The sequence below is a fragment of the Orcinus orca genome, chromosome 12 (assembly GCF_937001465.1).
Source record: "Orcinus orca chromosome 12, mOrcOrc1.1, whole genome shotgun sequence".
Classification (NCBI taxonomy): Eukaryota; Metazoa; Chordata; class Mammalia; order Artiodactyla; family Delphinidae; genus Orcinus; species Orcinus orca.
Window position 1 is genome coordinate 28,523,437 of NC_064570.1, and position 15,755 is coordinate 28,539,191.

The 15,755-nt window shown below is 39.8% G+C and overlaps 1 protein-coding gene across 1 annotated transcript in view; it reads left to right on the top strand.

The window, feature by feature from the left end:
* The first annotated feature begins 10,717 nt into the window (after nucleotides 1-10,717).
* The window catches only part of SGK1 (serum/glucocorticoid regulated kinase 1), a 111,868-nt gene continuing 106,830 nt past the window's right edge, over nucleotides 10,718-15,755 (top strand). Inside the window, exon 1 of the mRNA XM_004263802.3 lies at nucleotides 10,718-11,407. Within this exon, the coding sequence (XP_004263850.1) occupies nucleotides 11,339-11,407 (69 nt within the window). The 5' untranslated portion in view covers nucleotides 10,718-11,338. The remainder of the gene's footprint in view (nucleotides 11,408-15,755) is intronic.

The following is a 15,755-nucleotide window of genomic DNA, read 5'->3' on the forward strand; positions in this document are numbered from 1 at the left end:
ACGGAAAAATATCTTAAAAAGAATATATATACATACATATATGTATATATTATACATGTATTATATATATATATATATATACACACACATACATATATATATATATATATGAATCAGTTTGCTGTACCCCTGGAGTTAACACAATATTGTAAATCAGCTGTATTTCAATATTTTTTTTTTTAAAGCTGAGGGAAGTAGTATTAAATTCTCAACCTGGTGTGGTGGCTGATTTCTTTTTAGACACAGGGTAAGTATGACAACCTCCTCATGGTGCATTTTATTTTCTACTTGAACTATAGTAATAAAATGACGGTCCGTTTTACTGTTTAGTTTTCCGAATGAGGTTTTGCTGATTGGATCGTTTGATAAAGCCCTGGACACACGAGATCAAAGTTTCCTGCCCCCAAATTCATATGAGTCCCTTTGTCTTCACTGCCCCACACTGAACCCCAACGTAGTCGCACTGCTTTTCACAAGGAGAACTAGACAGAAGACTGTAACTAGGGTAGTGTGTAGTTGACGCTCAAAGAAATAGTTGTAGAATGAATGTTGGTTGAAATTACAGCCTCAAATGTTACTTTTGGTGGCAGTTATCAATAAGTCATCCCTTTAGCTACATTTGGTTCTTCCATATTGTAGAGTATGTCTGAGGATGAAACAATAGGAGTCTGAATGATACTAAAGATAGTCATTTACATGGGTAGCCAATATGAGTTGTTCCCTGACACTTAAAGTGCAATAAATGTCACCATCTGTGGGGCATTCAAGAACCATCTCCCTACACACACACACGCACACGGAACGTTCTAGGTCTAGGGAGCACCCCATCCCAGGCTATACTATGTGGCATATCTACTCAGCCTGTGCCTTCCTAGCGCCCAGACTTGAGAAAACCACAGCCTTTCGGAAATTGTCTTCCTGGAGCCCAGCAACCTCTTTTTGGTGGGGAACTTGAAAGAAAATGCTTTCATATATCCCCTGAGGCAACAGAGAAACTAGAAGAGGCCACAAAAGGCTGGATTCAGCCTATAAATAATTTTTTGTTTCATAAAGAGTTTTAAAAATTAGAATATTTTTCATAAATATATGGTTGGGCAGCTTCTCTAACACATCAGAAGATCTGGCATCACTGGACTGATACTTCCATGGGCGATAATTCACTGAGGCTGAGTAGCAGCTGTCCTTTTCAGGGGGCTCCATTCACCTCAGTTGCTGACAGTCTGACTCATTTCCTTAGCCCACCTGGCCCCTAGTCTATAACAGTGGGAGAAACCTCAGAAATATCAATTCATTGACCAACATGATTGTAGCACCGGCTCCTTCCATGTTTACACTCATAACTTCTCTGTAGTTATGAGGAACTTCCCATAGCAACAAACAAATAATTGCACAGAGCTGCTCGTGAGTCAGGAAATATTTCAAAATTCATGTATTAACTCATTTCAATCTTCATAAAAACTCTGTGAAATACGTGTATTTTTACCTCTATTTTTAGCTGAGGAAACTAAGGGACGGAAATTAAATAACTTTCTCAAGGTCACATTGCCAGAACACAGTGCAGAGTGAAGAACTATACCCAAGTAGTCTGACGTCAGAGTCTTTGTTTTTAGCCACCATAATATGCTTCCATGCCCTACATCCACTCAGTTAAAAATTCTATTCTTGAGACTTCCCTGGTGGTGCAGTGGTTAAGAATCCGCCTGCCAATTCAGGGGACACGGGTTGGAGCCCTGGTCTGGGAAGATCCCACACGCTGTGGAGCAACTAAGCCTGTGTGCCACAACTACTGAGCCTGCGCTCTAGAGCCCATGAGACACAACTACTGAAGCCCGCGTGCTGCAACTACTGAAGCCTGCACGCCTAGAGCCTGTGCTCCGCAACACTGCAACTAGAGAAAGCCTGTGCGCAGCAACAAAGACCCAATGCAGTCAAAAATAATAAATAATTTTTTTAAAAAAAAGCACTCACAACCTAGTACCTGCTATTGTAAATACTACTGGAATATTTCACTAAACACCCTTTTTATAAAGTGGATAACCTGGTCCAATTTAAACTCCTGCCTCCAGCCCACATGTGACTTCTTTCTGCTCTGCCCCTTGTGCTTCTCCATCTGGCATAAAGGACAGAGTGCCAGAGTCACAGAAAAAGTAGGCCTCAGCCCCCAGGAACAGAAATTGTACTTGAGGACTTGCAGTGCAAGGCGAAGGAGGCATATTATTCTTATATTAACACTTAGGAGCATATATTATGGAATTATAATACAAAATTGGTGTGAATTTTTCAAAAGCTAAAACATAAGACTTAAAGAAAATCTTTACTTGCAGGTGATTGCTTTGGGTTAATATCCTCAGACCACCTCTAATAACTAGGTCCACTGTCCTATGAAAGTATTGTCCAGCACCCAAAAGAACACTCAAAACGCTTCCTGCCTGCTGTGTTCTGAATGCTCTTTTGTAGCCGCTGCTTTCAATGAGATCTGCCTCTGTGAATGTTTTCAGGTAGCAATAGCAACAGTAGCCAACCCTTACTGATCTCCCACAGTACACCGAGTACCCTGTTAAACAACTCACGTATATCTTTCAAGTATTCTAAGAACTCAAAGAGATAGATACTACTATTATCTCATCTTTAAAGATCAGAAACGAGCTTGGAAGGCTTAAATCATGTGTCTCAAATCACATAGCAGGGAAATGATGAAGACATACATTCAAACCTGGGCATTCTTACTCTTAGCCATTAGACCCCACTGCCTCCAGTACAATAACCCATTGTTTCATTATTCCTCTGTTGTTAATTTAAATATGCATATTGAATCCTTGAGATAAAGAGGTGAAACTCATTGTCCTTTATTTAGACTGTATCTCCTTCCTCACCCAAACAGTGGTGATATGTATCTAGTAGACTAAATAAATACAGCTTAGCATATAGACCCTTAAAAATAGAGAGGTCTTATTTTCCTTAAGATTTCATGTTTGTGCACTATCTAGAATGCCTGGCAATAAAACATAAATTTATATTACATTTTTAAAGCTTTTCAGCGGTCTATTTTATTATAAAAGTAGCACACACTGGGTAAAAATAAGAGTATTCCACTGAAAGTACACTTTCAGCCCTTCCAGAAAAGTTAAATATTGGTATTTGCTCAGCCAAAGCTGACAAGGGAATCAAGGCAGAACTCTCTAGTAAAACCCTATATTAAAAATTAAAAATAGGGCTTCCCTGGTGGCGCAGTGGTTGAGAGTCTGCCTGCCGATGCAGGGGACACGGGTTCGTGCCCTGGTCCGGGAAGATCCCACATGCCGCGGAGCGGCTGGGCCCGTGAGCCATGGCCGCTGAGCCTGTGCGTCCGGAGCCTGTGCTCCGCAGTGGGAGAGGCCACAACAGTGAGAGGCCCGCGTACCGCAAAAAAAAAAAAAAAAATTAAAAATAGAAATATAAAACGATAGGCTATATAAGGAATAAGTATTTTTAAAATATAAATAAATAAACGTGAGAATTTTAGGAGAACATACTGGTCTTTCCCCACTTCGTTCAACAGTTGCTGTCCAAATGTCAAGTCTGTACTTCAGTGACAAGATAGTGTAGAAGGAAAGGCCAAATCAAATGAGAAACACAGTCGTTAAAATGTGTTTACCCATTTACAATAGATGACCTTTCACAGTCCAAGTGATTTCTGATTGCACATAACTTCCCAAAATAGCCAGCTTCTCTTCAGAATGTGTTATTATATTTTGAACTAAACATTATTTTTCCCATCCCATCTGAAAAAGTCTAAACCTCCTATTCAACTTCTTATAGATCTCTTGACTTTAGGAACTTGGGGAAAGTTTCATGAAAATGTTATGATGCAAATTCAATTAAATTCTCAATCATTTACCAGAATCCTGTTTGTCTGAGTTTATCTCTTTTGATTAAGAAGGTTACTTATAGGGAGCGGTTGTTTGACTGAGTTTGTAATCAGTAAAGAAAAAGAAAGAAAGAAAGAAAAAGCAAAGTCACTAAAAGGAGGAGCTACAAGTCCTCACGCAAATTTTATTAAAGAGGCCTTTATAAAATTAAGCACTGGTAGCCAAAGGCTGGGTCTAGAAAAAAATGAGTCAGAGCCTAAAGAAATGTGAGTGACACTTAGTCCTGAACCCTGTGCTTAAGGAATGATTGAATTGTCAACAAACACTTGCTGTCCTATTGCTTGAAGGATACATTTTACTATATTTTCTGTTCTCTTTTGTATAGGTTTCATATATTCTTGTGATTGGCTAGATTCAAAATGGAAAGTCATTAACTAGGATGTAACTTTGGGCAAGTCAGTCGCTCTCTGGGCCTCAATATCATCATCTATAGAATGAAGGGTTTGACTGAAAGATCACTAGGGTCCTTTGCAGCTCTATGTTACATTCTACAATTCTAGATACTGGCTGTGATCAAATACTATTCTATGTAAATGTCCTAGCACCCAGCATCGCACCTAAAATCTGTGATGTATATAGTCAGGGATGAATACCATTTTGGTATGCTCACAAATTCTACCTCTGCTCCACAAAGCCTGGGACCTCAGCTGAAAAATCTCAAACAGCTGAGATGACTCAAATACTTCAGGGCTGGAATTATCTGAAGAATTTCCACTCACGTGTCTGGTTCCTGGGCTGGGATGACTTGAAGGCTGGGCTCAGTTGAGACCGTCAACCAGAGAGCCTACTGCTGTCCTATTCATGCAGTTTGGGCTTCTTCACACCACTATGGTCTTTGGGCCACAAACTTCTCACATGGTGGCTCAGGGCTCCAAGTGAGGCAGTTACAGTGAACAAAGTAAAGCAACTTGGCCTTTTATGACCTAACCTCAGAAGTCACAGAACAGCATTTCCACTGTATTATATTGGTTGAAGCAGACACAAGCCCACCCGGATTCCAAGTAAGGGGTCACCAACCGCTCACTTGTCAATGAGAGAGCAGAACTGAAGAATTAGCAAACCATGTTTTAAAACTGTCATATATATATATATATATATATATATATATATATATATATATATAAAAATAGGTATATATATATGTACACGTGTGTATATTAAATCTCCTTTAATTTTCACAATCACTTGGATAGGTAGTATTCTATTTTTAGCTTGCCTGGGGTCACATAACTAGTAAGTTTCAGAGGGAGAATTCCAATCCATCTACACAAAGCCGTGCTAATTCTACTAAACCATATTGACTAGAGCGGAGACCCCATTCGTTTCAATGCTTATTATTGCCACTCCAATAATTTTGAGTTGACACTGTATTCATGGTGGCTGATTTCCCTTGAAAACCAAATAAGCCAGATGAGATGAAATTGTGTTCAATTTAAATAAGCATAATTTACAAAACAAATAAACCCCAGGTAAACTCTGAGAGAGTTTCAAATTGAAGCCAATCACATTCAGGGATCAATTCACCCTAAGGCACAGGAATTTCTAGAATGCTAGGATATGAGGTTTCTGGTTCTCTGTCTCTGCTGGGGCCACTCCTGCTGCTGGACTTATATCCACCCAGCTCACTCTCCCTTCTGATTTGAATTATCTGAGAAATTGACTCAGCTTTTCATTTCATGGGGCTCGTAGAGATAAAGCCAAGGATCCTGCCTATAAAATAGAGAAAACAGGACTCTGGTACAGGCTACTAATTTCCCTCTAGAGTCTTCTCAATCAATACCAGTCCCAATAGCCTACTGCATCACGTACAGAGCATGATGGGATGGCTGACAGGAGTAACCCTCCACCCCATGGTTCATTTGTGCTCCACACAGAGAAGTAGCTAATGAACATCTTTTCAACAAATCAAATCAATAACATGACTTCTGACCTCATTTTTAGGAATTTTATTGAACCTGATCTCAAAGGTTGAATGTTGAAAGAAAAACAAAGAAGTCGCTAAAAATATCCCCCACGCCCAAAATTGCATCTTATAAAAAGGCTACGAAACCCATTACCATCTAGAGTTTCTATTTCATTTCTCAAAGTCATTCAGAAGGCAATCTAATTCATAGATGATAATGACCTTTGCAGGATGCTCTGCTGACCTGCTCTATTCGTTGCCACTGAGTATGCACATGTGTGTGCAAGCGGGAGTGTGTATTTGTATGTTTTCCAGGTCTCCATCAATGAGATTTACACAAAGTCTTGCTTGCTACATGTTGAAACTATCCTGACTCAGGAGAAAAGAGATCACTGTAATAAAGATGGTCAAGTCTAAAGGGAGTTCAAAGGAATATATTTTCTTTAAAATAAACAATCTTTGCGGGTCCTAAATCTTTTGTATGATTTAAACGAGGGAATAGAAATAAACATGAAATCTGGCTGAGCTGTAAACTTCACTGTTTATGTTGAATGAATTATCACTAATATTCAAATGAGCAATTACTAACAAGTTGACTTGTCCCCTTGGGCTACATGTTGTCACATCGTCTCAAGAAAGAGCCGATTTCTTTATGCCTTCGTGTCAGAAAAGGCTGTCACAAATATGTTTGATACTATTTTATTATATCGAAATAATGAGAGAAAACACAAAGAAAGAGAGGTCTATGTGTGTGTGTGCCTGCGTGGGTGAGCAGGCCCAGGTAAAAAGCAAGTAACAGAGAAATATAGGGAGGTGGCTTGAATATTTAATCAGCTGCTACCGCTTCTCTTGAACTAAGGAACTAAATGTTGTAATTCTATGTAAAAATGTTTCAGGTAATAGAGATAAATAAAAGTCAAGTTTATTTGGTGATCTGGCTAAAACCATATCCCTGGAAAAACGTCAAAGGCCTTAAATGTGAATTAAATATTATCTTCAGATAGGATTTACCAAGACAAATACAGTTTTTCTTTTTATTGGTTTGTTCTTTTTCTCATAAGTATAATGACTTGACATTCAATAAGTAGTGCCAAATCAATTAACATTGAAAATATTTTTTGACTTTTTTGCCCATTAGAAGAACATAGTTGGTAAATACTGTCTCTATAAGGAAGCTGTATATCTATAAATTGCATGACTGTTTTTTGGATGTAGTGAGAATGGAAACCAACTGTAAGGATGCAGCACTTTATCCTTACTTAGTCTCTTATTTACAAAAGGGACAGCAATCCATAGCTACCGGCATCTTTTCTGCAAAATTCCATGAATCCATTCTGGTATTGATTCTTTGTGTGTACATAATCCTTTCTCTCAAAGAAAAATATCATGAACTGATATGCAGGGTTTGGCTCTTCTTTTGTAATTTTTCCTTTGATATATGCACGAATTAAATAAAAATAAATCTAATTTGGTGAAACCAAAGAATTCTAATTAAAAGAAAAATTCTTTCATCTGTACAAAAACAACCCATAATTCCCAGTGGGCTTTCCTAATTCCTAATTTCATACATACATCACTACCATTGTGGCTGGAGTTTTAAGCAAATGATCAAGTCATCTGGGTCAAAGAGGAATGTAAAACATTTCTCATCATGTGGTCTATTTGTATCCTTTTCTCCTTAGGGACATTTGTCACTAGATAGATCTTCTGTTGTTTATCAACTTTTGGTTTTCCAGGTTGTTAAAGAAAAAAAAAAAGAATCTGTGTTCCATTTAACAACTAAGTGTATGATACAAAAACACTTTAATCTATGGAAAGATAAACTTTCTAAAAAGTATTACAGCAGTATATGTCTCTTGCTTTAGTAAGACCAAAACAGTAGAGTTATATACTCTTATACAAGGCCCTTTTATATATAATTTGATACTTTTGCAGCAATATGGATGGACCTAGAGATTATCATACTAAGTGAAATAAGAAGGAGAAAGACAAATATCATATGATATCACTTATATGTGAAATCTAAAAAAAATTGATACAAATGTATTTATTTACAAAACAGAAACAGACTCACAGACATAGAAAATGCACTTATGGTTACCAAAGGAGAAAAGGGGGGAGGGATAAATTGGGAGTTTGGGATTAACATATACACACCACTATATATGAAATAGATAACCAACAAGAACCTACTGTATAGCACAGGGAACTATACTCAGTATCTTGTAATAACCTATAATGGAAAAGAATCTGAAAAGAGATATGTATATATATATATGTATGTGTAGCTAAATCACTTTGCTGTAACCTGAAACTAACACAACATTGTAGATCAACTATACGTCAATAAAATTAAAAAAAAAATGATACTGACAATTGCCTTATGAGGTAGATGGGATGCATTTTGTTATTTTTATTTTACAGATGAGGAAACTGAGGCTCAGTGAGTTGAAGGGACTTGTTCAAGGTCACACAGTTAGAGAAGGGAGGTTAGTAGCCAGATCTTCCAAATCGGCATAACCTCTTTCCATATCATTTATATATTGGTAGTCGGTCCTACCTATTTACTTTATTTTATTATTTGCCTCACGGTTTAAACATTTTTCTTGGGAGGAAAAGTATATATACTACCAAAATGCAAATAGAGGATCAAAAGATTCTTTTTAACATGAGAGTTTTTTTAATAAAAAAGCTGTGTTGGGGACTTCCCTGGTGGGACAGTGGTTAAGAATCCACCTGCCAATGCTGGGGACACGGGTTCGAGCCCTGATCTGGGAAGATCCCACATACCCCAGAGCAACTAAGCCCATGCACCACAGCTACTGAGGCCGCGTGCCACAACTACTGAAGCCCGTGCATCTAGAGCCCATGCTCCACAACAAGAGAGGCCACTGCAATGAGAAACCTGTGCACCACAACAAAGAGTAGCCCCTGCTCACTGCAACTAGAGAAAGCCTGTGCACAGCAGCAAAGATCCAATGCAGCCAAGACCCAATGCAGCCAAAAATAAATAAATAAAGAAAGAAAATTTTAAAAAGAAAATCCAATAATATTTTTAAAATAATTTCTCTTTGGGGGGGCTTCCCTGGTGGCGCAGTGGTTAAGAATCTGCCTGCCAATACAAGGGACACGGATTCGAGCCCTGGTCCGGGAAGATCCCACATGCCTCAGAGCAACTAAGCCCGTGTGCCACAACTACTGAGCCTGCGCTCTACAGCCCGCAAGCCACAACTACTGAGCCCATGTGCCACAACTACTGAAGGCTGCGTGCCTAGAGCCCGTGCTCCGCAACAAGAGAAGCCATGACAATGAGAAGCCCGTGCACCGCAACGAAGAGTAGCCCCCACTCACCACAACTAGAGAAAGCCTGCACACAGCAACGAAGACCCAATACAGCCAAAAAAAAAAAAAAAAAAAAAAAAAATTTCTCTTTGGGGAGTTCCCTAGTGGCCTAGTGGTTAGGATTCTGGGCTTTCACTGCTGTGGCCCTTGTTCAACCCCTGGTCAGGGAACTGAGATCCTGCAAGCCGCCCGGCACAGCCAAAAAAAAAAAAGAAAGAAAGAAAAGAAAAGAAATTCTCTTCGAACTACCAGAATTTTAATGAACTCTTCAGAAGAACCACAAAAAGCTATCAATGTTGGAGATTAAATAATATAACCCCTGGCATCTCGGACAGCTTAACGTATCTCTCTAAAATGAATAATTTATTTTTCCTCAATCATCATGCCGTCATTTGGTTGTGCTGCATTTTCTTTTGGAAATCTCAAAGCATTTAGCTAACAAGAGTTCATGGTTATTCCCAAGAAAACCTGATCCAGCTATAAAGGTTTATATTCCAATTCAATGAAATCAGTGCATCTCTTCCCCAGTTAACCTGTATGTTTCTCCTCTTGCCATAGACTGTCATATAAATATGTTAACAGTGTTAGGTACATTGTTTTTAATGACCTGGCCATTTGTTTTATCAAGTAGACTTTGTGCCTTTCCTTTATTTATTCATTGTATTCCTTCGTGGTGACATTGAAAAGGCCCTACCTCCTGGGGACACTTGCTGCTTTGGGATCTGATTTAATGGATACGTAGAATGACACGGCAAACCAGTGAATGACTAGATAAGTGAAGGAGTGAGTGAATGAATGAGTGATTGCCTCCCTTTCATGGATGAGACACGGTCTGAGGGGCGTGTGAGGTCATGTGATGGGCAGAAAGCCACACACTGATGTAGTAGTGCCCAGTTGACAGATGCCAAGATTATTTTCTTTGCTCTATTTAGCTATCAACTGTTTAAAATCCTCATAAAATATCAACATGAAAAAGTGAAAATGGAAAAATAAGCCACACACAAATTACATGGCTTTTTAAAATGAATGTAATGTGCAAAGAATAACGAGTAAAAAGTATAGTGGGGGGGATCGTTTTTCCCTTGATGGGGTATAGGTTATTCACTGTGAGTCCTTCCTCTCCGTCAAATGGATTCAGTAATACTTTTGGGTAATGCTCTTTGTAGTTTTTGCATAAAACACTTTGGATATATGCCCATTGCGTTCTTTTTAAGCAGACGCCTTTAGTGGAAAACACACACACACACACAATTATGTTCACGGTTGCCCACTGTATTACGACAAGTAGGAAGAGGACACTAGAAAGGTCCTACATAATGAGAGATCATCAATTGTTATATGTACACTTGTACTTTATTTCATTTTTCTCCACATTTGGACAGATCAGGAATAAATTTGATTACGTTTCCACTGAGAGCCTTTTTTCCCCAGGAATACATATCAACAGAATTTCAATGAGCATAAAATAAAAACGTTCTGCATTTTGTATGAAAGTTTGATTTAAATGGCCTTAACAACAAAAAGAAAAGAAAAAAGCTGTTAAAGTAACCCTCCCAAGGGGAGTCAACTGCTTTTCAGCGCTTCCTGCGCTGGTGCCTTCTCTCCATCCGCTGCTCAGATATTCGTGAATTGCTTCCAGCATTGCTTTCTCTCTCCCTCTGCTTTTGTGGCGCGGCTCTCCCTCCCTCCCTCTGGCTTCTGGTCTTTCTTACTCCTTCTCTCAGCTACTTAACTACAGCTCCCACTGGAACTTGCACAATCAAAACGAGCTCTCCTCTCCAGCAGCCTCCAGAACTCATCACCTGGAGCAGAGCGACTCGCCCAGTGCACCCGCCGCAGAGCGGCCAGGTAGCTGGGGCCGCGCAGCGGGTGCCCTTCTCCGGCTCCGCGGCAGCAGGAGCCTCTCCCCGGAATCCGCTGCATCCCGGGGTCCTGTAGCGGTGATGCCTGCGTTTCGGAGCAATGATGGAAAGAGAAGAGCCACTGCCGGTGACAACTGAGAGTGCGGAGAGGTTGCTGCAGTAGCCAGTGCTGCAGAATGTGTGAGTGAAAACCTGAGCCCTGCTAGATTCTCCATCACGCTCGGTCTTCGTTAACTATCTCCAGGAGGCACACCGAGAACCAGATGCATTGACCAGGCAGGTGCCACCCTGGATCTATAACTGTGAACTCCCCACTGTGGAAGATGGTAAACAAAGACATGAATGGATTCCCAGTCAAGAAATGCTCAGCCTTCCAATTTTTTAAGAAGCGGGTAAGGACAGGTTTTGTCTGTTTCTTTTGTTTTCTGCTCTTGTCTGAAATGCCTTTGACTGCTTGCCTGAGGTAAGCCTAAGGTTCAGTTGCAGAGCCCTGAATGGAAGCCGCGTGTCTGGTAGCAGTGGTCCAGCTAGGAAATATACCTGCCTTGATACAAATTTGCGGGTGGGGGCCCCGAAGAGTTGATTTGGGAGAAGGGGGTTGGGCTGAGATGTCTTAAGGAAGGTTTAGAGCTGGGAATGGGAATTTCTCAATCAAAGCCACAAGATTACAAGCAGTTTCAAAGAGAATTGGCCTGGGTAGAGTTACGGCTAGCAATTTAGTCAGGGACTAATTCAGTAGCGCACTCTTGCTCTCTGTTATCTTTGAAGGCTTCAACTTTTCCCACACCTTTCATTCACTCAGTGTCAAGTGCTGCATTATCATCTTCCTGCCTCAGAAGCAGCAGCTTCTAGCTTTCCAAATCCGTCCAGCCAATAACTTGCTGAGTCTCTATCTATGGTAAAAATAGCAAAGGACTAGAATGACCTTTTACAGAAATGATAGAATCCAGCATTTTAAATCCTCTATTTCAAGAATGCCTCAATTTTACTTGGTACAACTGTCTTTCTTTTTTGTGGGCAGTCTGAATTCAAGTGATAATATGGGGTTATGCTGCTGTATACTTTTATTTCTTGAATTCCTTGTTCTATTCAGAGAGTTAACATTACATTGCTTGTAAGTGAGCAAAAAAAATAATAAAATAAAATAGAGAGGGGGTTCTTTTTTGTGTGTTTCACAATAAACTCAGTTCATTGTAATGGTCCCACTGGTGGTCTGCGTAAATCTGCAAATTTATACACAAGTGGGAGGTAAGAAATGAATGATTGCTAAGCAACTGATGACTGACACTCTTATGGAGAGTTTCTTTAGCAACAGAAGCTTCCTCCAGTCCCCAGCTGCCCAGCTTATTTAATACCCTGGGGCAATTCCATCAAAATGGCTCTCTTCATTCATTCTGTCCCTTCATTCAGGTCTTTTCTGTGCTGCTCCTGAAACATTAGCCCTTCACTTAAACCAGCAGCAGCACACAGTGAATTATACACTGGGCTGGACTACCTCCTACACCAAGTGGGCAAGCTGGGAAGGCAGGGCTGGGAACAGCGTGTCAGGCCAGGCCAGAGGGCTAACACAGGTTCCCACACGCCTGTGACTGAATTCTCATCAGTAAGGCAAAATCTTCCCTAAAGTCCACGGACCAAAATGTATGCATTAAAACCAAAGCAAAACCCACGCTGCCCTGGCCGCTGCTCCTGGAGCCCCAGCAGCAGGCAAGGTCTCCCACTAGAGGAGACTCAAGTTGATTTTTTTAGGTTTTCTCTTATTTTCTTTGCTATCGAAATGTACTAATAACAATATTAATTTACTGTCTAGTTTTTTTTGCTTAAGAGCATGATTTACCAATAGCCTTCAGTTGGTGCCTCTGTAGACCTTGGATTTGACAAAGAACTAACCAGGGTACTGATGTCTAATCTGAGTACTTGCAGAGAGAAAGAACTTTACACCAAGATATCCGGCTGGCAGCTTCATCTGCCTTTGAACCTGGGTCTATCACTTGCTGGAGATAGGATCAGAAATGCCCCCTCCTGCTGTCCGTACTCTTCAAGGATGGAACTAAGCAGAATATGACTTTGTGTCAAGTCATGGATGGCCCTAAGAATAAAGTCCTTGATTCTTGTCCATACGTTCTCTTTTCTGAAAGTTCTTTTCAGTTTGTACGATGACTTTGCTTTAGGTTTTGCTTTTCATTTGTTTGCTTGTTTGTTTGGGATCTTTATTTACACAGCTCATATGTAAATAAATGTGTAAAACACTAAGATAATATCCAGGTAAATCCCTCCTCCTCCCTTCTCCAGAGGTAACTGTTGTTACTGTGTTGGTGTCTATCCTTTCCAGATCTTTTCTATGCATATACATTTATATATTAGAATGCCTTTGTTTTCAACTAAGAATAATCCATTTTTCTTGTATTTTATTGTTGAAGTTCCACACATTTCTGCACATTTTATTTTTACCCTACTTAGACAGTCTTACAAAGTGAACCTTTGTGCCCACGTTAAACTATGAATAGATCTTGGAAAAAAAGCCATAGGTTTTTTAGGGCTTACTAAACACATGGAGGTTTGGACCCAAATTCTGATGGCAGAAAGCTTCAACAGTGTTTTCTATGCCTCTGAGACATTTCAAAAGGAGCGTAAGAAGGTAGCAAAAAGGGAAGGCAGAACGATCCACCCTATCGTTCATTTAGGATAGTAAGTGTAGCACCATTTATTGAGTGCTTACTTTGTTCTCCAAGTTATGGGTCAAGTGCTTTATATGTGTTAGCTCTTTAAATCCTCATAGCCACCCTATGAAGTAAGAAAGCTTATTAAATGTGCAAAGGATGGCTTAAAAGAGATTAAACAACTAGCCCAAGATCACTTAGCTAAAAAGTAGCAGAGCCAAAATTCAAACTTTCTTTGACCCAAAGCACATATTCTTAATCCAGACTTTCTAATTCAAATCATGCTCCTAGGGACTTCCCTCCCTGGTGCTCCAGTGGTTAAGACTCTGCCCTCTTATTGTAGGCGGCCCCGAGTTCAATCCCTGGTCAGGGAACTAGATCCCACATGCTGCAACTAAAAAAAAGAAAAGATCCCACATGCCTCAACAAAGATCTCGCAGGTGGCAATGAAGGTCCCTCGTGCCACAAATAAGCTATGGCACAACCAAAGTAAATAAATAAATATTTAAAAACAAACAAACAAAATTATGCTCCCACCTTTTTTTTTTTTCCATAACAGAATCTTTTCTTTCCCCAAATGAAATCTTTATGCCATTACACAATTTATAAAACCTATGAAGGCAGCCAGTCCTCAGTTGATGTCTCTCGAAGCTCCTTTCCAACCCTCAGTCGTGACCGAGGCAGCTATGGGGAACCCAGCTTCAAGGAACACAATCTGAAGAAAGACATTCCCGGTGCTATAGTTTCCCCAAATCCTTTGGATTGATGCTTTCCACGCTCATGTCTTAAAAGCTCAACTAAATCAGCTTTAGTTGAGAATTGCTAAGCTCACCTCAGTAAGAGTTCTGCTTTCATTCTCTCCGTGTTAATGATAAGTTAACATTAGATGCCAATGGATTATGTTGTATTCTTAGAATTTCTGAAAAATTTGTTTAAGATGAATGCAAAAATGTCCTTATCATCTTTATTGTTACAATCCAAGAGCTTTAGAAGTTAACATGTTTGCTAAAGATAATCCATTTTCATGGATTTAAAGATTTGCTCATGGTTCAGATTCTCGCATTATGACTCAGAAAACACCAACAAATGACGTTATCTTCAACTTGATAATCCATTTTGGAAATATGCTATGTATGTAAAAAGACTTCTATACATCTTTTGTAACATTTCAAAGGATAACTAACCCGTATGGAATTTCGGGTTTGGAATGCACCTTAGAAATTCTTCCATTGACCTCCCTATTTTAAAGATGTAGAAACTGAGTGCTTGGCAGGTGAATCACTTACTCAAATTAAAATGAGGCCAACCACCCCTCACAGGTACGGTTTTCACTTCCAAATCAAGTGTGCTTTCCTCTTTATTATGCTCTCAAAGTAGTTCAGTGCTTTATGCCTTACTATTCATATTTTTTTTAGCAAACAGAGTAGGGACAAAATCCAGCTCTTGTCTTCCTAGAGCTAACTGCCTCATGACCACCAACTTTGACAGGACACAATTCTTGTCAAACTTGTCTCGACTCACTAAATGATACTTTTATGCTTTTGAGCAATCCCTTGCATTGTTCTTTACTAATGACACATTTTATAATAACTATCACTTATACAGCACTAATATCACTGACCACTGTTCTAAGAGGCTTTCATATACTACATATTTAATTTCTCAAACATGAAAAGTTAAGGGAGATATTATTGTTATCCCAATATCACAGATGAAGAAGGTGAGGTGGGCCGAGGAGGAAGAAATAGTCTTACATCATACAGGTAGTTCATGGCAGAGTTAGGGTTTGGGTCAAAACATCTGGCTGCAGAGTCTGTATCCTTCACTGCTGTACTTCCTGTCTGTGATGTCAAACAATCCAGCGTGGTCAGAAGAGACATGAAGAGGTCTGATGGCCCTAGCTTCCTCCCTTCTCTAAAAATGATGGGGAGCAAAGCAAAGGGTTTCAGCCTGGTTATGACGTTTCCTCTAGCAGAGCTGAGAGATGAAATTAACATCCCTGACGTGGTTATTCTCCACCACTGTTTCATACACCGCATCCCTTTACATCTTATTTCCCTTTACTGTTCTATTATGTCTG